The 25,128-nt window shown below is 42.0% G+C and overlaps 1 protein-coding gene and 1 pseudogene across 1 annotated transcript in view; both read right to left on the reverse strand.

Annotated features, from left to right (window-relative positions):
- UBE2N (ubiquitin conjugating enzyme E2 N) overlaps positions 1-24,300 on the reverse strand; it is a 42,133-nt gene extending 17,833 nt beyond the window's left edge. Inside the window, exon 1 of the mRNA XM_018047623.1 lies at positions 23,943-24,300. Within this exon, the coding sequence (XP_017903112.1) occupies positions 23,943-23,972 (30 nt within the window). The 5' untranslated portion in view covers positions 23,973-24,300. The remainder of the gene's footprint in view (positions 1-23,942) is intronic.
- LOC102178041 lies at positions 7,057-8,988 on the reverse strand (annotated as a pseudogene).

Consider the following 25,128-nt stretch of genomic DNA (forward strand, 5'->3'; position numbering starts at 1 on the left):
CTATTTCTCCATTTCTCCTGATTTCTTGTTTGATGGATGCCGTAAAACTTCATGGCCTGAACTGACTATAGTACAAAAAATGAAAATAAGCCTTTAATGATTTGAATAACGTAACTGTCTTAATGAATTCTGTCTTCGGAATGGTATCTTAGAACTCTGAATGAAGGGAGGACTGAAAAACAGTAAAAATTCATCACTGGGATTGCCATTGTACCAAGGTACTTAAGGCACCGTTAATAAACTTATGCAAACAAAAAAGAAAGCTCGCATATTTAAGATTCTGTGAGGGGCGTGTAAGGGTGTCTTCTGAATTCATCCTGAACAGGAACAGGGGAAATTTTTGAATGCCTGTCCCTGTATGGTGAACACTAATTATGAGTGATGGTACACCAGCAAAAACCAGTGAACTTGTAACATTTTAAAAATTTCAGCTAAGTTAAAAATGATCTAGACTATGGGTTTCTTACTTCAAGCTTTAACTCACTGTTTGAAGTTGGAAATTCATTTTAAGGCCTGTTATGTGTAAACTTAGCCATGTATCTATAAATAGGTCCACTATTAAGCAATGATAAAAATTCCCCATTTGTTCACACCTTCCCCTCCTCCTCCTTAGTGCAATGTTCAGATTGAGAGCTTGAGAAGAATGCAAAAATCTGAAGTAACTGTTTTAGGGGGAAAAAAAAAAAAACTTATCTGTGGTCACACATAGGCCTGCCTGCCCATAAGGCAAATGGAGACTCACAGCAGACCTTCTTCATTCCTTTACCCAACAGCTAGAACACCCATGTATTTGGAGATTACACTCCCCAACCTTCACAGATCCTCACCTGCCTCAACAGAAGCTTTAGTCTTATTTCCTAACTCTCCTGCAATCCAGCATGTGAGACCTAGGCTCATTCAAAACCTGTGCTTCAGAAACTAAAGATACGAAATAAGGATGCCTTCTGGAATGAACAGCAGGAGTTACCCATAGACAGCCAAGGGGAGCATCAGCAATCACAGTGCAGTGTGCGATGCATACAGTGTCCGCGGTGAAGTTGGTGACGTTGAGTCCCAGCCGTGTTCCTAGCTGCCTCTCCCTCTGGCGGTCCTGAAGACTGTGTTAGATATATCATAACCCAGTAAATACTACTGCGGATTAAAACAGCCAAAGCTGGCTTTCACTGCTTGCTAAAAATAAAGTCTAAATTAGAAAAGAAAGTGGAGGTTAAGAGCTAATGGCCTGGGGGGGATGAAGAGGTTAAGAAGCAGCTATCTCTGCAAATTAAGCAGGGTCAGAGGAGGAGAGCAATGAAGCTGGCTAATCTCTTGATCAAAGAACTTCTACCAAGTTTAAGGGCCTTTAAAGAGGGAGTTAACTTCACATTAGACAGCTAACTTCAACTAGGCAGCCTAGTGTGCCTACTAGGGAAAAAACTTTAGAGCTAAGAATCTGAATTTAATTCCAGTTCTAATTGTATAAAACCGTACAAATTCATTTACCTCCTCCACCTACTAAAACATGGTCCCTTAGACATTTCAAAGGTTCTCTCTAGCACTAAACTTGGCTGAACATTTTATTATTGAGATGGGTTAAATCTTACTGCTGTATGCTTCCTTCTACTGGAAAGTCCCCTTCTGTAATATTCTTTAACCTTGTAATCACTGTTCAATACTCAATATTTCATCATTTCATCTTTACTGTTGAGAAAAGGGATATTATGCATATAGTATTATATGCCCAGCATCTATGCCAATGCTTAAATATCTAAATAAGGAAGAAATTTGTTGCTCATGGTATCTGCTTTCCCCCCAAGATTATTTCACCTGCTCATTAAAAGAAAAAAAAGAAAGAAATCTTAAAATTGCCATACTCCTAATAACCAAAACCTGGTTAACATTCCAGCACATATTTGTTCTGATAAAGACAAAAGTCCTTAGAAACGGTTAAATACGTTTACACATTTTCATTTATTATGTCACTGCATGGTGCTTTCCTGGTTGCTTTATAGATAATAAATATTCTCTGCAAACCAAATGACACAAACAGGCACTTCTCCTGGCTGGCCTACCAGCTAGCAGCTACACCTCTACAGCTACTATACATCATCTGTTCAATTCTTTTCCTTGATTACTAGCTACTTCGAGTTTCAAACATGGCAATCCCAGGAAAATTCAGGTGCTAAAAGCTTGAGGACTCCACTAATAGGAAAGGCCTCTGTTGATATTAACAGACAAGATGACAGATGGAGGGAGAGCAGCTGAAATTTTCAGCGAGGCAAACAAAAACAAGCTGCAGTTGCTCCAGGTTTGCCCTCTCAATCCAACTGTCTCACTGGCACAGTTTTGTCTGAAATCCAAACCACCAGAAAGGGAAAATGAAGTTTTTTTCACACTGCGCATGCAGTGTGTGATAAATGAGGAAACAATCAGAATATTAAGAATTCTGCCTCCCCCGAATAAGCATCCTTTAACAAGTTGTGCCACACTACACAACTCCAAGAACGTGCCGCTCAGCTGGCAGGAGTGGCACCCCGTGAAGTTACGCAGCACAAGATCCTAAACACTTTGGGTTACAGAATAAAACTTCAGTTTAGCATTTGTAAAAATAGTTTAGCACTGTCTAACACAAGCAAAATTAACTCTTCTTCTTCTCTCTCTCTCTCCCTATATATATATATAATAGATATAATGCTAATAAAATCAAAATATATGATTATCCCAAACATCCCATTTTCCTACCAACTGTTGACAAATGAAGATTTGCTCTACTTTAAAAATCTATGCCCCACTTCAGAAAGCTATGTTTAATATCATTTATTTTGTTGAACATGAAATGACAATCATAGCTTTCCCACACAAAAGATGTTCATTCTTTTTAGACTTACAGAGAGGCAGTATCTTTGCAAAATCAGAAAACAGTAATCTGCAATATTAAATAAGGCTCAGAATTACATTAGGCTGTTTTCTGCACTCTAACCCTCCCCACCACCCTAGACCAGGATTAGTATATTTAAGCAGATAAAGAAGCAGAGGTCAAGTGAGGATGTCCAAGCTAGTATCTGGCAGGGCTACAGATCAAGTGCAGAGAGCCTGGCCCCAGACTCTATACGCCTACCACACGTCTCCACATAGACAAAATCCTTTAGCTCCTGAGAATTAGGAAGTAGATCTAAGCCATAAGACATTATTCTGCCCACAAAGCAGCATTCCTACCATTTTGAAAGTCAATTGTCACGTAACAGGTAAGCAACTGACTAAATGCTACTTAATATTGCTGCAAAGCAGGGGTGCGCCTCCTCCAGAAGGGCGTCCATGACACACTCTGCCACCCCACTGTCAGTCTCCAAGCCACACCAGCTCCTACAGATCAAGGCCCAGGTCTAAGGCTTATAGGCTTCCCAGGTGAAGCCAGCGGTAAAGAACCTGCCTGCCAATGCAGGAGACATAGGAGACGCAGGTTCAACCCGCACCTTGGTAAGATTCCCTGGAGGAAGGCATGGCAACCCACTCCAGTATTCTTGCCTGGAGAATCCCTTGGACAGAGAGGCCTGGTGGGCTACGGTCCATAGGGTCACAAAAAGTCGAACATGACTGAAGCGACTGAGCAGGAACGCACTAAAGTTTACAGTCCCAAGGCTGAGCACCACAGTGTCTCACATTCCAAATGAATGAACAGATCGAACTTTCAAAAATGGTAGGCTCAAGGCTTTAACGAGCCAGACAGTGGCTGTACACAGCTGGAGTACGCAGAAAGGAGACTGTTTAAAACTTCAAACCCAATCTTCACACACTATCTTCAAACTTCTGCTAAGAAGTCCTGCCTTGATACCCTCTGTACAGGTTGTGCACTTAAAAGGACCAAATACTAAGCACCGGAGGAAGCAGGCTTTAGTTTCTCTTGTCCCTTTAGCAACCATGAGGCTCCAATAGTTATGTTCCTCAACTTTAATAATGATAATTTGCTCAATACTAACTGGCTGACATATTAAAGATTCCATCCTCTACCTCAAGATTTTTGGCCGAATTTGAAATAAAATTGCTCAAGAAACCAAATTAACATGAAGTTAAAGATTTCAATATTTCACAGATTATCAATTCGGTTGTAAGTTAAATAATCTTAAGAGATCCAACTGGAGTATAACTCAGTACATGTAATTTTTTTCATTCTTCTGTGATTTCAGATTTTATTTTGTCCTGTGCTATTTAGCCAGAGGAGAAATGACCACAACAACTCAGATTTTAATACAACTAGACTGCAAGGAGATCCAACCAGTCCATTCTGAAGGAGATCAACTCTGGGATTTCTTTGGAAGGAATGACGCTAAAGCTGAAACTCCAGTACTTTGGCCACCTCATGCGAAGAGTTGACTCATTGGAAAAGACTTTGATGCTGGGAGGGATTGGGGACAGGAGGAGAAGGGGACAACCGAGGATGAGATGGCTGGATGGCATCACTGACTCGATGGACACGAGTCTGAGTGAACTCTGGGAGTTGGTGATGGACAGGGAGGCCTGGCGTGCTGCGATTCATGGGGTCGCAAAGAGTCGGACACGACTGAGTGACTGAACTGAACTGAACTGAGCTGAAAGAGGCACAAATTTACACACTAAGGCCAAAGTATTATTTGATAGAACACCTGTGTACAGTAATACTGGGTCAAATTCACCCACTTCATCCAGGAAGCCTGAGTCTCTAAAACAATGTGATCAAACATTTAAAGAATATAAATGCTGGACTGAGGGCCTGCTGGCAACGTGAGCTAATATATTATGTAGAAATATATCTGAACCAAAAAAATGTTACAAAATCATAAAATAACTGATTTAAACTGTCCAAGTAAACAACGGCTTCTTTGAGAAAAGGAATTTGCTGACTGGGACACAGAGGTTGTGGACACTTTTCAAGGAGTACCCCTTTGTTGAATTTTGTAACGTGCAAGTACTACTTATCAAAAACAAAAAACAAGAAAACTAAATAAAATCACCTAAAGAAACTGAATGTGCATTTTGAATAACCCTATTTTCAAAGTAATAATGTCTCATCAAGACAATCTTTAATTAAAATTCAGAACAGACAAAGATTAACTCACAGCAAAGTCTATGGGGAAAAGGATGCCGTAAATCTAACAGTGCAGAAAAATATTCCTTCCATATAAACTGAAAACTTACTTCAGAACAGTATGATCTTTCAATTAAGTGTTCTGCTGGGGTGATGGAATGTTCCAAATCTTAACTTAGACGGCGGTTTCATAGCTGTACACATTTGTCAAAACTCAAGCTGCACACTTAAGATGAGTGCATGCAATTGTATGTAAATTTAAAGTTGATTTAAAAGAAAAAAGTATAGTATGTGCCATGAGCTTACTGAGGGAAGGAAACGGGTCTTAATTTAGGGAAACAGGGTTCTTTATTCTAAGCCTGAGTGAGTAATTGCTAGGATTTGGGGGCAGGAGCAACACAATTTGACCAGACACGAGAGAATCTAAGCAGCGGAGCAGTGCAAGAGAAATGAGAAAAGAGGGGAAAAACCAAGAGCCAACAAGGTGGGGCACACCATTTGCTGCTAAACTCCTAACTCAATAAAAATCACTAAACATGCAAAATGCTTACAACTAAAAGACCTTGTCTGGGTTATAGCACGTACAATGCCAGAACCACATACACAAAAGGAAACCTCAAGACCTTAAACTACTAATAAATGGCCAAACTTTGGGCAGGACATTGAACTTTCAGAGCCTAAAGAACTAGATAGCTAGATGCATTTAGTTAGAACTCTAAGGTGCAGGAATTGACAACTGATTGATCCTTAAAATTGACCTGGATGTTCACATACTATACAGTTTCATGTAATCCTCAGAAATGTGCACAGAAACCTATCAAGTGGCAGAACACAGACCAAAAGGCCACTCTATAGTCAAGAGCTCTTTTCATACATCACAGTTAAGAGTCTGGAATCCTCAGCATCCAGCAGAGCTTCACACCTCTGCATTCACGTTGGGTGAATCAACATGTCTCTTAATTTGCTCTGGTAGTGTACGAAGCAGTGTCTTTAAGGCTGATGTAGGGCCATCAAGGACAGGCGACCTTGTCTCCCTTGGCATACTCTCTCTCTAATCCCCACTTGAAGGCATGCAGTTCTGTCTTTCCTGAGATTTGAGGGCTGACTAAACAAAGTGGGGGATTTAACGATATGGAACAAAGAGTACATAATGCTTTCAAAAAAAACGACAATCAAAAGAAATACACACACATTTTAAAAACCTGAATAAATTCCTAACTCTGTAGGACTCAAGTCAAGCCAAATATCGCCACATCTCAGGGGATTCCTGCTCTTCTCTATCAAGGGCCGGACCAGAAAGTCAGACAGTTTCTGTCTTTAAAACCTCTACACTGGGAAATTTTTATCTGTGCCAGATTAAATATCTTTCAACTGAAATAAATTCTGTACTTATGACTCTGGAGGTGGAACTTTGCAAACCATATTTCTGCTCTTCCAGGGCTCACTGTTAACCTCTGTACACAGGTGGTTGCTTAAGTTGCAAGGATGGACTTGCTTCTTCAGGCTTCTAGCCCACCCGAAGCGCCTGTCAGCACTACCCAATCAATATCCCAGCCGCACGTTCATCTAACAGCAGCTTACTCCACACCAAGAACCAGTTTGGGGTTTTTTTTGTGGAAATATGAAACATTTATTTTAGATATCAGACAAGAACAGAGCTAAGTAATCCAGTTTTACTGCAGCATTATAAAAACCGTCCCTTCACCACAGTGTAAGGTTTAAATGCAAGTGCACAAGAGGACCTGTGATATAAAATGCAGGAAGACAGCTACTGCCCTGCCAAGCGCCTCCAGTCCCTCCCCAGGTCCTACTGTAATACTGGTGGTCCCAAGAGTTACAGAAGTAAATCATTTAAAATAATAACAACAAAGCAATTAAAAACACAAATCAAAATGCCTCAGTAACTGTATGTCCAACTCAAACTTTATCTATTTAAATGTTGTATTAGCTTCCCACTAACAAATCTTTATTTCACTCAAACTTGGAACAATAAATCTTCCATACTGATGTATCTTCCTTGCCTAATCAATTCAGAGGAAAAAATCAAAATGATTAGTAAAGAAAAATGTAGGGGGTTAATACATCTTTTTAATTTTAAATATTTTTAAGGTTTAAAAATTGCTTCAAGTTTTTAATTTCTGGTCGGAAAACATTATCTGAATGAATACCCTAACGGCAAACTGCTGTAAAATGTTTTCAGCTGCATTTGGGGCAAAGGGGAAGGGATTACCTTCAAAGCACCCCAGCTTTCTTTATGAGAAGGTCAGTGGTACACTGGTTTGTATCACTGCAACATCCATGAGGTGATCTAAGTTGCTTTTCCTCCAGCAGAGCTTTATGTCAGAAGGGCATTATGCTTGATCTCCAAATTTAGCCAACAATTTACTGATGAGATTCCTAACCTTTGGGTTGCTCTGATATTTTGACATATTTGCCGGCTTCTGGGTCACATCCTGGAAGGCCACCATAACTTCTGGATCCTGCAATGCAGGACCTCTGGATCACTACGAATTTCACTGAGCCTAGGCTTTCCCAGCATTCCAGGCATGCCCCCTCCCATTCCAGGCATTTCTCCAGGAAAATTACCAAGCATTCCCCCAGGAAAGCCACCTGGAAAACACCCATCCTGAGAACCTGACTGTCATCTGGTTTCTTCCTCCCTCTGGGCTCTCCCATGTTCTTCCCGAGCCTTCTTAACCCTTTCTACCCTTTCTCTGATCCTGGGCTCTTCACGTTTTCACTCACACTTTCTCCGATGTTCAGCAATTTTCTGGGCCCTTGGCTGAACTTCCTTCAGCACTGCACTAGCATCTTCATCATAATCCAGCTTACAAGCAAGGGCAAGATCATGGGCAGCCTCTTCCCAACGGCCCAGAAGTCTGTGTGCTTTCCCCTGCCACTTACTTGTATGGCTGAGCTGAATCAGGATTTATTTCAGTAGCTGTCACAGTCTCAGATGGCAGCATTTGGCTTCTGTAATTTGATGAAGACACTGGCTCTCTTGGCATACAAAACTGCCAAACGAGGCTTTAGCTCGATGGCATCTGTGAACAAGTCAATGGCTTTCTGGAGTTCACCATCACTTAGGGCATCAATGGCAGCCATTTTTTTATCATTTGCCTGATCCATCATCTCCTCAGTTATCTCTACATTCTCATCTCCCATTTCCTGAGAGGCATCAGCATCTGGTTCAATCACCTTCACTGTCAATTTCTAGATCACTTTCCTCACTTGATGGGTTTGTCTTTTTGTTTTCCTCCGCCTTCTTAGTATCTGTTTTTTCTTCCTTGGTATTTTCTTCCGATTTAGTTTTATGAGCAGCAGGTAGTATTTTACCCCCAATGCTCTCCACCTACTCCCCCAGGATGCACATTTTCTCAGTGGGCAGATCGCTCTGGTCCTGCTTACGCATTTTCACGACGGCTCGAAGCTCACTCACTTTGCGCGGGTCCATGGTCCAGAGGCGGCTGGTGCGGCCCGATTCCAGGCCTGGGCAGCGTGATCACATAAAGCTGCCGTGAGGCAGAACAGACTAGAACCTTCCTGGCCACTGGCTCCGCCAGCCCAACAATCTCATGACCCCAGGTCCTTCACCTGTTCATTCCTACTCCCTCTACCACCGCCCTGCGCACTGCTTAGAAACTTCTAGAAATGTGGCTGTTTGTGCTGCTGCCTGTCTCTCCATCCACACATTCTTTTATTAACTCAGAACCAGTGCTCTAGAGGGACCATCCTCCTTTCAAGGAGGCGGGAGCTGTTAGCCTCTGCAAGGAGTCTTTTAGAATAGAATATTCTCTTGCGTGTGGCCATTAAATAGAACATGATCCCTGACGCTGGCTGAAAGAACCAGTTTGATTGTCAGAGCATCCCCCTGGAACCCCCATCAGAGGGCTAGACTCGCTTCAGAGTTCTGGATCCCAGCTGGGGGTCCTTCTCTCAGTGGCTAAATTTTAATAACCTCAACTTCTTTGTTTCTGACCCCAGACTCAGGAGAATGACAAGGAGTTTATAATTAAAAGGTGTGGTGATGATGATGATTTAGTAGGTAAGTCATGTCCAACTCTTGTGACTCCATGGACTATAGCCCACCGGGCTCCTCTGTCCATGGAATTCTCCAGGCAAGAACACTAGAGTGGGTTTTCATTTCCTTCTCCAACTAAAAGGTGTATCAGAGCTACAAACAGAAAATATAGCTTTGATCTGCTCTAGCACAGTGTGTGCTTCCTAGAGCTGATAGGTCTGCAGTGCCCTGAAGTTCTCTTCTCTTCCTTTAGTCACCTAAGTAACAACCTGACGTGTGACAGCTCACAGGTGTTCACAGAACTGCCAGAGGAACGGATGAGCCCAGCCTGCACACTGCCTGGTACCACCCCACCCCTCTGACCCTCCACACTCAGCAAGACACAAAGGACAGCTAAGAAGCAGGACGGCAGCTGTGCCAGTTAAGGAAATGCCAAGTCTAGAGCTGCCCACACAAGCACCTCAGTCCCCAGGTGTCTGGGAGCCCCTCCACTTGACACCGGTGGAAGCCACAGTGCCCATATCCAATAAGTAGAAAATAATCAAACTCAGGATTCAAAGGCAATTTACTGGTATCAAAGTGAGTTTCACAGAAGTCAGGACCAACCCTGTACGAACTAAGACCCACCCTTCCTCATCTTTCAAGGCAGAGGACCTCAGCTAGATGCTCTTTAGAAAACAATCTGATAATACGCTCAAAGTAAGCCACACCCAAGTGTGAATGACCCAAACAGAATTTTACAATCATGGTAAAACTCCCAACAACTATACAACCAACTTCTTCCCAGCCAGGTAATCTCCAATACCCTGATGAAAGATTTAGGGTCCAGCAATTCTGTACACAGCTTGGCAATACTTTGAGGTAACAACTTCACACATTTGGGCATCAAAAATAATCTATAGAAAAAAGCATGCTGCACACATCAATATTAAGGAAGGTGATTTTCCTGCCAGAGGATACAAATATCCCGTCTCAATCTTTCTCACTTTCACTATAAATCATTTTCAGTAGATGTGAGAACAATAAGACTCTTGATACTGAGCAAAATGGGCAACATTTCTGTAGTTCACAATCACATTTTTTTCAAGACAACTGTTTTCCAACAGAAGTTGTATGATTAACTCTATAATATAAATGACAGAATAAATAATATGATAATGTGAAACACCTACAATTTTATAATTATAATGTGAATCTTTGGACTTGGATTGCAACGTGTATCTGGGGCTCTAAAAGACAGAATCTTTGGGACTTGCTGGTAGTCCAGTGGTTGAGACTCCACACCTCCACTACTGTGGGGTGTGGGTTGCAACCCTGGTCGGGAAAGTAATCCCACATGCCACGCGGAGAGGCCCCAAAATTAAATAAGTAAATAAATAAGTGTGTTGGGGGGGGGCAGACATGATCTTTTTATAAAAATGAATGTTAGTGTGTTTATATACTAAAAGCAAATATTTTAATTAAAGCATTCTGACTATACATGCCAGCTAACGGCAAAATGAAGTAGATATATACCAAGCAGAAAAAATTCTCTCAAGTATTTGTTTTAATCTGCCATAAACCACAGAGATACCTATCAACAATCAGTATAAGGAACATAGTTGATACTCAGCATACTAATACTCTTAATGTTTAAAATATTAACATTCACTGGTCATAATTTACATAAATATATAACCCTAATTGGCCTGATGATCCAAATGAACTAATCAAGTAAACACTTTACAGTAAAGGAGTATATGTGTGCATTCTTAAAATATTAAAATTGTTATAAAAGAGGAAACGTGCAAGTTCTATTTTCTTCTTTCATTATATGTGTGTGTGCATGCACACGCGTGCTCAGTCACTCAGTCACATCCAACCCATGTGACCCCCATGGACTGTAGCCCGTCAGGCTCATCTGTCCATGAGATCTTCCAGGCAAAGATACTGGAGCAGGTTGCCATTTCCTACTCCAAGGGAGCTTTCTGACCCAGGGATCAAACCCTTGTCTCTGGCGTCTCTAGCGTTGGTAGGTGGATTCTTTACTACTTCGCCACCTCGGAAGACAGTAAACCTAAACATCTGCATTTTAAAGTCCTACCTGAGGGGCTTAAGGAGTGAAAGGCTGCTCACTGATGAGGACTAGCTTCCTGGCTATCCGAGTCCCACTGCACACTAACACAGTAAGGACCCGCTGGCACAAGCCCTGCCACGACGGGAGGTGGCACTGGGCTTCTCCACCGCCTCTTTATGGCCCAGTTACAACTAACCCGCTGTTATCAGTTCAGCAGCAGAAAACAAAAGGCTAGTGTATCTGCACGAACCACGAGGGCAGGCATTTTAAAAAGCATATACAGGGAACTTGTCTGGCAGTCCGGTGTTCAAGACTCCAAGCTTCCACTGCAGGGGACACAGGTTCAATCCCTGGTTGGAAACAAGCTGCATGGTGTAGCCAAAACAAGAATGTAAAATAAAACAAAACATAAGCATATAAAAGGCACTCAAAACCCTGACCCAAGTAGTGCCAAATTATTTGTCTGATTACAGAGAACAAATTATCTTTTCACCAGTTGTAAAAAAGAATGAAATCTTGCCATTTGTAACAATGTGGATGAACCCAGGGATACAATGCTAAGTGTGGTAAGCCAGACACAGAAAGGCATGGTGTCACCTATGTGCAGAATCTTAAAAACGATTTGTTTAAAGTAAAACTGGTAACAGATTAGAAAGGTGGTTATCAGAGTCTGAGAGGAGGAGGGAAAGAGAATATATGACCAAAGGATATAAACTTTCAGAAGATAAGTTCTGGTAACCTAATGTACAACAGCTGTTTCTGGTAACCTATTGTACAACAGCTGACTATAGTTAACACAGTGTATACTTGAAATTTGCTAATAAGTATTCTTTCTGACCACCAGCACAAAAACAACAAAGGTAAGGACAGATGTTGGCTTGTGGTAATCATTTCACAATGTATACATACATCAAAACATCACCTCATACAATTTAAATACTTACAATTTTTATTTGTCAAAAGTTAAAAAATTTTCACTGCGATGACTCAATTAACAATAGGACATTTGTTTCCTAGAGTGCCTTTATAGGATCCTAGAAAATAAAGCAAATGACTTCAATTTTATGCCTGATTTTCTTTTCATGTAGAAAATAGTATGCTAGTTTCTAAACCACGATATACTTGATGCTAGGAATATAACCAAGATGACTACAGTCAAGATTCTCTGAGAGAGTAAAAAAAAAAAACAACCCAAACTCAACCAACACAGAATGCTGGGCAGTAACACTTCATACGAAGGATGTTCTCTTGCCAACATGTCATAATTCAAAAGTTAGAAAATATATCATTTTAACTTGTAAACACCATCAGTATCAGCAGTTGTATGGGAGAGGGGAGACAAGGAAGGAAATGTCAATGAAGAAAAGACGAAGTTTGCCTTGCCTGCCAAGTCAAGGAATACGAACTCGAGCCTAAGCTCACCACGATCACACTGGGTGTTTTTGAGAATAATGTGGCAAGGTGGAAAATGAAGAGAGTGAGAGAGAGCATGCACATGTGTGTGTGTAAGTGAAGATAGATGTGTTCTCTGATTAATGCAAAAAAAAAAAAAGTACAGGAGCGGGTAAGAGCCCACATACAAAGATAACTGGAAGGATGAGAAACAGGAATAGGTTAGGAGAAGCAGAGGAATTTCTGAGGTTCAATCCACTGGCTTAGTAACAGACTGAATGTCTAAGGGGGTGGGGAGAGAAGTAAATGGCAGGCAACTCAGTTAATGTTAGTGTAATTAATAAAGAAAAGAAACACTGGAAATACTGATGCAAGGGAGGGGAGACAGCAAAATGAATATATTCCACTGTAAGATAAAAACTGATTTCAAAATGTCTTCAAGACATCTAAGCAGACTTGGTAGGCAATTGGAGAGACCTGAAACCCAGGACAAAGGCCTTCTTATTAATTATACTGGAAAGCTATATAAAATTTCAGAATACTGTTACTACTCAGCAGTTGTGCCCCCCCCTTTTTTTTTGAGAATTGCTTAAGGGCCAATTTTAAGGCCTAAAAAGGAAAATCAGTTCCAAGATTAAATAATCATAGCTTCTTCTCAATGAAAAGTTTTAAAAAAGGAATCAGATATAATGGAGGCCCAGAGAAACTGACTCGGCCAAGGTCACAGTTTCTTAACCCTTGAGAAAAAAATAAAAGTCAATGCTGGTTCCTACTCATTATTTACCAGAATTGGCTCAAATTTCTCAGTATCCAGCGATAAAATCCAATCTTTTTTATTTCTGGCTTCGCTGCTAGGCTTACAGGATCTTAGTTCCCTGACCAAGGGCTGAATCCAGGCAGTGGATTCCAGCCACTCAGCAGTGAAAATGCTGAGTCCTAACCCCTGGACCACCACCGAATTCCCAAAATTCAGTCTTTAAAATAAAAATTTACTGCCCACTGACAATTTAAAAATAATAATGACTCACAAGGCTAAAGAAATTTCTTAAATTTTCAAGAGCAATACAGATTTCAAATGTGATTAGTTTTATGGAAACCAACAGATTTAAAACTGCTTTGCTTCATTCAACATTTAATTTCTTTAAAGTATTTATTTAGAAAAATGTCAGTCCAAAAAAAAAGTCTGTAAGGGAATAAAGTATTGATACGTACTACAATATGGATTAACCTTGAAAACATGCTCAGACACCAAAGCCATATTATGTGATTCCGTGTACATAAAATGCCCAGAATAGGTGAACACATAGAGACAGAAAGTGGCTAAGTGGTGGCCAGGGGCTGAGGGAGTGAGGAGAGAGAAGAACTGCTGAAGATGCAGGGTTTCTTTTTTCAGGTGATGAAAAAGTTCTGTAATTAGATAGTGTTGATAGCTGCACAACTTCGTGAATATGTTAAAAACACAGAATTATACATTTTAAAAAGAGTGAATTTTATATGTGATTTGTACATCAAAAAATGGAAGCATTTGGTTTTCCTTTCATATTAAGTTTTCATATTCATATTCATTTTTATCTGCAAAGTGGAGATCAGAACAGCAAAAGAAAGTAAAGGGGAAATAATTATCCATATTACTTAATTATTTTTAGTATGTAACATTCTGTATTACTATATTAATTGGATTTTTAGCAAATGACTATAAATCCATGAACTACACACTTCTAAAGGAAAAAAAACTTCAAATTAAAAGACTGCATATGAAGTGTCTATGGGCCAAGCAAGTAAGTGCTGACTCACGTTACGGTTTTAGCACTGCTCAAGTGTCTTCCTAGAGTTTGGTATGTCTAACCTGGAATAACATTCTCCCCACACTCCACTTTTCCCCTTATCTTTCAAAATTCAGCTCCAATGTCACTCCCCTAAAAACCTCTTTCCCTACACTGATCTGGAGGGATCTTCCCCACTGAGAATGTCAGCCGTCAACATCCTCACTGATGCCTTTGTTTTCTATATATGATAAGGTAGCTGTACATGTGATTTTAATTCCACCACATTCTACCTATCTTTGCACTGGAGCCAAGCACATACAAGGCCACTGTTTCTGCAAGGTACACCCTACAAAATCATCTGGAGATCTTAAGACAAAACATAACAAAAAACCAGGCTGGGGCTGACAACTGTTTAATTTATAAATGCCCAAAGAGTTCTGATGCACAACCATAAACTAACTGCTCAGATTATAAACAAGTCTTCACAGAAAATATCTTCTAGTTCCTACTACTCAATACATCAGCAACCCACCCAGTTAAACGGGGAAAAGAGTCTGATAAGAAACAGACAAGGTTTGGCCAAGTGTTCTGATTTCTAATCACAGTCAGTGGCAGGAACCTGAACTAAGATCGCAGCCCTTTTAGTTTAACCCTTATCTGAACCACCACAATAAAGACAGGGCAGACAGTACTCCACAGGGTGGGGGGCGGGGGGCGGCGGTTATTGCCTAATAGGGATAGCTCTCTTACAACCAAAGGTAAAAGACTGTGCCACCCACTACGAAAAGAAATGACTTCTTTAAAGCCAAAGCAAGAATAACCGTATGTGCAAGCGTCGGGGGAATTTTACTGCAAAGTACTTTTCCTTAGTCTCTCTGAGGCAGTGAGGAAATTAAGTAGGTACATACCCTCGAGTGGAAAACACAAAATTCAATTTAATATGTAAACGAGTGTAACATAATCTATTTTTAGGCTTACTGAATGAAAACCATCTTGTTTCAAACTCACACTGGAGAGGTCATGGTCTGAGGCAGTGACACCTCAAACGTATTTCCCCATCTGCTCTGTAGTTCCTTCTCACTGGAACCCCAGACGCCCCCAGATCCAGGGGCCCAGGAGAGCAGGACAGGACCCTGCCACCCCAGAGAGGCATTCCATCTTGAGGCAAACTACAGTCCTAAGCAGGACTCCCGCAGAAGCCTCTAACTAAGCAACGGTAAGGCACCATCCACCTCCCGCACTGGATTTCTGGAATCTATGATGCGTCCATTCGCTCTCTCTCCCCTTCCAGTATTCGTATTTGCTATTCCCTGTGTCCACGCTCTCCCTCCTCCTTTTCAAATTTAAAAACATTCCTTAGCAGATGCCTTTCCTCTGACCATGGTACTCCAGGTTTTCCTTCTTTCATAACACACCTCACAGTAATTTCCTGTTTCACCAGACAGGGATACCTGTCTTGTTTACCTGGTTTAATGAATACATACTATGCCGTCAACAAATACCCATTTAATTGAACTGAAGCATGTTTTATGAATGGATGGTAAAAGGCAGACAAATCACAATGGTACAGAAGACTGAGCTTTGGCCGCGGGCTCCTTCTAGCCTACTACGGCCTCTTTGGCCACCATCCAATGGTAAGGGGTGTCTCTGATTTTCCTGAAGAGCTCTCTGGTCTTCCCATTCTATCGTTTTCCTGCTTCTCTGCACTGTTCACTGAAGAAGGCTCTCTTACCTCTCCTTGCTATTCTTTGGAACTTTGCATTCAGATGGGTGCATCTTTCCTTTCTCTTTCGCCATTCATTTCTCTTCTTTTCTCAGGTATTGGGAAGGCCTCCTCAGACAACCATTCTGCCTTTTTACATTTCGTTTTCTCAAGGATGGTTTTGATCACCGCCTCCTGTACATTACGAACCTCTGTCCATAGTTCTTCAGGCACTCTTATCAGATCTAATCCCTTGAATCTATTTGTCACTTCCAGTGTATAAGGGATTTGATTTAGGCCACACTTGAATGGCCAAGCGGTTTTCCCTACTTTTCTCCAATTTAAGTCTGAATTTTGCATTATGAAGCTCAAGCTGGAATCCAGATTGCCGGAAGAAATATCAATAACCTCAGATATGCTGATGACATCACTCTAATGGCAGAAAGCAAAGAGGAACTAAAGAGCCTCTTGATGAAGGTGAAAGAGCTGGCTTAAATCCCAACATTCAAAAAACTAAGATTATAGCATCCGGTCCCATCACCTCATGGCAAACAGATGGGGGAAAAAATGGAAACAGTGACAGAGTTTATTTTCCTGGGCTCCAGAATCACTGCAGATGGTGACTGCAGCCATGAAATTAAAAGACGCTTGCTCCTTAGAAGAAAAGCTATGACAAACCTAGACAGCATATTAAAAAGTAGAGGCATTACTTTGCCGACATAAACAAAGGTCCATATAATCAAAGCTACGATTTTTCCAGTAGTCACGAATGTGAGAGTTGGGACCATAAAGAAGGCTGAGTGAAATGAACTGATGCTTTCCAACTGTGGTGCTGGAGAGACTCTTGAGTCCCTTTGACAGGAAGGAGATCAAACCAGTTAATCTGAAAGGAAATCAACCCTGAATATTCATTAGGACTGAAGCTGAAGCTCCAATACTTTGGCCACCTAATGCAAAGAGCCAACTTCTTGGTAAAGACCCTGATGCTGGGAAAGATTGAGGGCAGGAGGGGTAAGAGAGGATAAGATGGGTGGATGGCATCATTGACTCAACAGACACGAGTCTGAGCAAACTCGAGGAGATAGTGAAGGAAAGGGAAGCCTGGCATGCTGCAATCCATGGGGTTGCAAAGAGTCAGACACGACAGAGCAGCTGAACAACACGGTGACTGAACAACAGGACAGTAATCCCAATGACCCTTAAAGGTCACTAAAAACACACTGACTTTACAGCAATATCATTTTCCTTAGTATAAACTACAAAGAAATCTTAGAAAGCTATGAAGACATAAAAAGCACCCATAGTCTCAAGACACAAAGATAACATTTATTGCCCTTCTTTCTAGTATTTTTCTAGACTACAGAGCCTTCAACCACTGGATTGTGACAGACTCTTAAAAACAGAAACCGATTTGCCCAAAACAGACTAAGCCTCTGACACTGGCATATTGTGACAGCACTGGAAACTAATGCTATCCCGCGCTAAGTCGCTTCAGTCACGTCTGACACTGCGACCCTATGGACTGTAACCCGCCAGGCTCCTCTGCCCATGGGATTTCCCAGGCAAGAATACTAAAGGAGTTTGAAAATATGAAGACAAAACAGTCAATTAAAATTTTAAAAAGGCAAAATATGTCAACATTAGATTCTGAAATCAGTACCTAAATGTACTTCAAATTATAGCCAAATCCTAATTATTCAGAAACATCTGAGCTACAGGCCAACCCCAAATTATAAAAATGTCTATTCCTAAGTATCTTCAGGGGATTTTGCAATAGCTACATCCAGAATTTTAACAAACATACAACACCCTGAATGGTGTGGTGCAGCTCTTGAAACACTAGATGATGAAGAATTCCTTCCGTAGATTCCCAGTTCCCCAGGTCTTCCGACCACACGTTTAACAGTTTCTGCCGCCTGAAATGCCACAGCCACAGATCTCACTCTCTCAGACTACGGTGATCCTACGTCCTTCGTAATCTACAAACCAAACATGACTGCTTAATATTAAAAAGACCAAAACCAAAAAAACTTCACTTGGGAAGCATTTTTAAAAGCTGCTAAGATTTTAACTGAAGTTAACTGAACCCGTATTTTTCATATCCTAATTTGTAAATCCACAGATGTCCTATATTACATTTGCAAATAAACCAAGAAGAAATCTTTAATAAGGGGGAGGGGAAGAATCCTTATTTCTTAATGTAACACTGCTACATACACTATGCCTTTCAGATCTATTTTGGTTTTAGCAAGTAAAATCATGTAACATTAAGCAGCCACATCAGAACCAGGTTGACTAGAACTGTAATGTCCAAAGCCCCTGTTGAAAGCCATCCTCATTTCCTTGGTTCTGCTATTTATTCCTACACTGTTTATGCATCCATAACTCAGACTCAAATGTATGTTCAGAATCCCTACTACTTGAATCCAAGGCAGGGAAGTTATTTTCTTCTTAAATCCATTTACACACAGGTAAAACAAATCACTATAGACAGCACAGGGAAAAAAGTATAAATACTAACTTGCCAGCCACGAATCTTAGTCATTCGATTTCTTTGGCCTACAGTCTCCTCATCAGAGAAGTAGAAGGATAATGTTCTCTACTGTATATAGCTGGAAGTCATCACAAGTGTGGAAAAAACTCAGAACCTCTACAAAGCAAATGAGAAATATTTCTGATACAATTATTTAGAAGGCCAGTTACATAAGAAATACTTAATAATTCGACAAAACTCAATTTCTCTTGTGTGAGAGTTGATCAATCTGGCCTGAACAAAGTGCATGACAAAGAGGAGCGTAAAAAACTAAGCTGACTGCTATTTTTAACCTACTTTTAATTATGCCTACATTCCATAATCAAAACATTAGGTAGCATATTGAACAATATCCATACAGACTGAAAGTTTAATCACTACAGTGACTAAACAGTAGTTCAGGGACTCCAACCTAGAATCCATGGAGACTGAGGGAGTTCACAAATAAGCCTGTCAAGAACCTGAATGCCCAGAAGTCATATGCAAAAAATACAGCTGACTGTACTAGGAAGAAGCACAGAGGATTCTTAAATTGGAACAACAACCAAAAGAGCTAAAGACCAGTTTCTACTCATATTTTTACTATATGGGGTTATCTGCTTCCTAAAAATGTTTTCATTACAATTTATAACAAGTGCATCTTCAGATCACTAAGTTTTTCATGCCTTTTTTTTTCTTAAATGGGAAAAACACCCATCATCAGCCAAGGATTTTCAGGGCTTAAAAAAGGGGTTGGTTTTCTGAATTACTTTTCTTACTAAAAACTACCTTATGTACTAAAATACATATCAAATGATATTAAAACATGTATCACTTTTAGTGACAAAAAACCTATTTTTTCAAAATAAAAATTATTAAAATAAAAAACAACTCAAGACTCAGTACAACATCAGATTACATTTTTAAGATTCATTTTTACATTTGAAACTAAACCTCATGAAACAGAAAAACAAATTGTAGGAAAAACTGATGAAACTCTAATCTCAGAAGGTTGGTTTGCTAGGTTTTAATCAAATAAGTCAACTCCCTGAGTAACTTAGTAACTGTTTGCTTAGGCTATGTTTTATTGATTTCATGATTAATTTTGAGAAGAAAATTAAAGGAATATCATTCTGTCAATGTAACATGTAAAACACACAAATTTGTTTTTAACCAAGCCGCAACTACAGATCTCTTTTATCTGTTCCCAAAATAACTCTGATTCTTTATGACAGATAGATTAAGGAGGACCTTTTATTTTAGGGAGCTTTCACCCTATGAGACTTTAAGCTTTAATTGCTCTGTCATTTCTATATAGACTAAAAGACATTTAGCTCGGGGAAAAAGAGGAAAGAAAAGCAAATTCTATAATTCAAGCTAAACACATAACTGCCAAGATTCAGTGTAACTCATATATTCGCAAAATATCACTGTGTAAGACTACATCACAGCAGTTTGTATAGCAAAATACAGGGAACAATCTAGAAGTTATCAATATGCAATTAGTAAAATGAAGGTCTAACCACAAGGTTTCTCAAAACAGTCCTTTAAAAACAACTAGTCACCTCAAAGCATATTTAGGGGCAAAGGGAGGAATTAAGATATAGTATTTACTTCATGTGTGTGTGCGAAGTCGCTTCAGTTTTGTCAGACTCTGCAATCCTACTGTACGTAGCCTGCCAGGCTCCTCTGTCCATGGAATTCTCCAGGCAAGAATACTGAAGTGGTCTGTCATGACCTCCTCTTGGCAGGAGGGTTCTTTACCAATAGTGCCACCTGGGAAGCCCATTTATTTGGGGAGCAGGGGAACAGGCCAAACATAGACTCACAAAGTCTCTCTGGTCTTTCAGGAAAAACATACAATAAAAGTTGTGGCTGTCTGGGGAGGGGAACTAGAATGCTGAATAAGAGATGAGTCTTAATCTTCCTCTACATATCCTTCAGAACTTTTCAAAGGTGCTCTATGTATTTCCTAGTCAACAAAAGACTGATTTGTTTTTAATGAATCTTATGGGTAGAATTAGAAACTTTCAGCTCAGACATCAATTCAGATAGAATCTACTAGGCAGTGACAATAAATTATATAGACTAACTCTCCTAAAGTTTTCTTCCAAAGAGATTGAATAGCATTCATTCAATCAGTATTTCAAAGTCTAGGCATTAGATTTGTAGATTATGCGTTGGAGGGATCTGAGAAAAATCGTGCCTTCATGGAGTTTCATGGAGAGTAGAGACAAAGAGTAAATAATGTGACTTTGAGTAATGATGAATGCTATACTGAAGAGAGGGAAACAGGGGATAAAGAGCAATTATGGGGGAGGAGCGAGGACCATGTTTTAGGACAGTTTAGGTAAACCTCTCTGAGGACAGGACATGTAAGTCGAGAACTGACTAATACGGCAAAGTTAGCAATGCAATAAACAGAAGGAAAGCCCTGTGACTGAACCTGCAGAGCCTCTTACTGTTCAGGGTACAGCAAAGCGGCAGGATGGCTGCAATGGGGCGACCTAAGGAGAGAAATGCGGGACGTGGTCTCAGAGGGAGGTAGATCCCAGATGCATGGAGAGCTTTGTAGCTAGGAGGAAACAAAGTCAGGATTCTAAATGCAATGGAAAACCTTTGTGGAGTTCTAAGTGGCAGAATGACTAGATTTATATTTTTAAAAGTAACACTAGCTGCTGTTTAAAAGATCAGTACAGTAGGCCAGGCAACAAATGATGGAACTGAATAGTGGTTTCAGACAGACAGGGAAACGTATCTGATTCGGGGTGGGTGTGGGTGTGGGTATGTGTTAGTCACTCAGTCATGTCCAACTCTTTGCAATCCCGTGGACTGTAGCCCACCAGGCTCCTCCGTCCATGGGATTTTCCAGGCAAGAATACTGGAGTGGGTTGCCATTTCCTTCTCCAGCGAATCTTCCCAACCCAGGGATCAAACCCAGGTCTCCCACATTGCAGACAGGCTCTTTACTGTCTGAGATTTGAAAAATAGAGCCTACAGAATTTACTGCTGGATTAGAAATGGAATTTGACTGCAATAGCAACTGGGTGAAGAGTAATTTAAAAAATCATCTTTATGTGTATAGTTACAGTTGTTAAGGTACTTTTACATGCATTATGTCATTTCACAATAACAAGAGGCAGGGGAAGGTCCACTGGGTCAAGATCCAAGTTCTGCCTCCTCTGCTAGCTTTGAAAAGCCCTAGGAAAAGTCCTTTGAATGGGCTTCTAGGCCCTAAAACAGTATCGTTCACTTCACAAGATTTCTGCAGGTACCAAGTGGTTGAAGTCTTTTGCAAATGTAAATAATGCCCTTTTTGAGGCAGAAAGCATCACACTGGCCAATGAGAAACACTATGTTCCCATCATTCAGGACAGCAGTACCCCACTGCCACCACCATTATATTCCACATAGAACCTTGTATTGTAGTTGACAGAAAACAGGCAAACTTCTTAATTCTGATATAAAATATAAACGTGTTCACCAACTATGGAAAAGCCTACATAATATAAGCATGGGCAATAGGGAAAAAAAATTGTATAATCTTTCAATCCATCCTAGAAATTAGAGAAAACAGTTCCTTTTGCTATAAACGGCATTGAAGTAAAACCACCTCTTGCAAGATAAAATCCAAACCAAGGAAACTTTCACTAGAGATGTTATCACCAAGACTTCAACTTATTGCTTCAAGTCCCATCTGTAAGTTCATATAAAAGTCCCACAGAATTTATTTTTCCCATCCAAGGCTTTCATATTATTGCAGAATATATCCAGCCTTAAGCAAAAATGGAAAAAATATATGTAAAGTCTTTAGTTCATTATGTATTTTTGAGAGTTATCTTGAATGTCAATGTGTACCGTGTACTTATACTTAGTCGATAACCTGAATACCAGCAAATAAAAATCCAAGGATATTTGGTGTATAACCCTATCCTCCATCCCTCATATTCAACTGGGGCCTCAATAAACATGACCATTGCGGCCATGCGATTGTATTAAAACTGAAACCACATCGTAAGTACCCTCCAAAGCACACAGCCATTAAACTGCCTTGGACAGAGTCGAAGACAAATCTTTAACACAACAAATGAAGGTTTGCTTCATGCAACATTACGAAGGGTCATATCATTCAGACTCCAGAGCACAATGACAATCTGTTCTACTTCTGTACTTTCTAGTAAGCCTTTCTACCTTACAAAACACGTCGTATTTCTCTACATGAAGAACCTTTAGGTCAGAGACACCCCATCTGAAATATATTTCACTGCAACTGCAGGAACACTACACAATATATCATCCTTCAACAGGTCTATCACTTCACTTAGCTTGCCATCTTCCCCTAAACTTTAACGACAAGTTAAGTTAAATACACGTTCACCAGGTTATAGCAAGCAAACGATTTTGCAATTTAGGCACTTGAACTCGCATAGTGAGCAACACAGAGGTTCAGCTAATTTCCTTCATTAAAAATGATCAAAAATTCTCAAGGTTTTGTCTTCGTGGACTTCAAGGAATATTTCACATCTGAGTATTTGATGTTTCTGTAAAGAACTTACAAAACCAAGATGAATTTTCTATGGTTCCATTCGTACTTGTCAAAGTATATATTCATAAGAAACCAAAAAACGATTTTTAAAAAGTGCAGGAAATACAGAGGCAAAGTATTTCACAAGGTCCCCCATACTCTTTCCCCCAATTCCCGCCCGGTCTCGCGTTAAAACAATTTCCTGCAAACAGAAACAGCTCTAGAAGAGTTTGCCAAGCAGAGTAAAATCACTTCGCTGAGATAACGAACGGAAACGCATTTAAAGCAGAGGAGATCGCGGAAGCGAGGGCGGCGGGGCGCGAAGCCCCCACGTCCCCGGACCCCAGCAGGAAGGGGCGAGCATGTGCCTGGCGCTGCAGGACGCGCGGCCCTCCCGGAGCCGCCTCCTGAGGCACAGGGCCCCGCCCGGCCTCACCGTCCCGGTTCATTCATTCTGAACCTGCGGCTACCGCACCCCTGCACTCCCGCCCCGGCTGAGATGGGGCTCCGAGGCCGAGTGACCGCGTCGGGCCACAACCCCTGCCCGGAGTCCGGGCCCCACCGCGATTCCCGCGCGCCCGCGGCCTCTGCTCTGGGGTGGTCTGAGAGGCCGCGGAGGCCGGTGCCCAAAACCAGAGTCCCGCAACACCGCAGCCCCACCCTCTGCCTAGGAGCGGGCCTGGCCTTCCTCGCTCGCGGGGGAGCCTCCTGGGGGCCCCCGATCGCCGCCACCCGGGTGCCCCACTGCGGCCGGAAGTCTCCCCGGCGCCCCCTCCCCAGCACCCGACTTCCCTCGCCGCCGCGTCCAAACCCTCTCCGCGCTGCCTCGGGCCTCCTACCGCGGGCCGCGGGCCGGAGAAAGCGAGGGGCCACGCTGCGCGGTACGCCGACAGGGCAAGAGCAGAGCCGGGAGGCCCAGGCGGTTACCTTGATAATCCTACGGGGCAGCCCGGCCATCTTGTCAGATCCCGAGTTCGGCCTCTAGTCTCGTCTCCGGCTCCGCTCGCCTCACGCACGAGTGGAAGTCCCAGGCTCCACTTCCGGGGGACGTTGCCGCGCCCGCCGCCGCCGCCGCCGCCGCCGCCGCCGCCAAGGCCCCTCGGGAAATGTAGTTCCTGCTCGGGCGCGGGCGGGCTTCCCTCGGACCTGGCCCCCTCCCCCGCGTTCCCCGCCCCAGCCTCGGCCTGGGGGTGGCGGAAGTGACGCGCCGCGGCGGGGCAGGGACTTGGGGGAGGCGGCACGGGGCGGCGCGGAGCTCCGGCGCTCGTGGCCGAGCCTGCCGCGCGCTGGTGGCACTGAGTGGTCCGCGCCCCGCAGGCCTCTTATCCGCGGCCACGCCCGCGCCACTGGGCGACGTAACAGAGGCCTGGCCGCCGACGTAACCCATTCATCCGTTCGTTGGCTCATTCAACGTTACTGCATTGCGCGCGGTCTGGGCTGGCGGTGGGCAAAAGACAGGTCAAATTGATCGCAGGCTCTTTCCTCAAAGGGAAGCGAAACACCGAAACTCCCAAGTAGGGTCTCGAAAGTTTTCCAGTAAAACTCTAGCCAGAATTTTGGTGCCAAAATTTTGCATAAGTCGAGCCTTTTCGATACACCCCTTAGTCCTAGGAAAGCTAAAAGAAAAGGATTTGGAGAGAGTTTGGGGCGGGGAAGAATGGTTTCTGAATGCCTGGCCCTAGCGGTTGACTTGCCGATTGGATCGCTGGAGGAATGACCTAGGAGAGGATTAGAGAGTAATCCCTAAAAGAAGGATTACCCTTAGAGTGCCGCGGTGCTAAAGGATTAAAGTGAGGGTACCCGAAAATCGGATTGTTGGGAAACCATTTCGTAACACCCTGATGATTGATTGCTTGCTCTGTGATGGACTTTATGCGGTATTATTTCACTTTCACATCATAGCGACCTTAAGGTGCTTCCTCCACTTTACAAATGAGGCTCGGAGACATTCACTTTTCCCAAGGTTGTGTGGAAAGTTTTGTTCCGAGGCAGATCTACCAAAACATGGACCCGTTAACTACTTAGCTATGGAGTTTACTCGCCCAGTAGCACAGACAGTAGACGGTGACTAAAAAAGTGCCCGGTGCTGTGTTAGTGGATGAGGTTACAAAGA

The sequence above is a fragment of the Capra hircus genome, chromosome 5 (genome assembly GCF_001704415.2).
Source record: "Capra hircus breed San Clemente chromosome 5, ASM170441v1, whole genome shotgun sequence".
Taxonomy (NCBI): Eukaryota; Metazoa; Chordata; class Mammalia; order Artiodactyla; family Bovidae; genus Capra; species Capra hircus.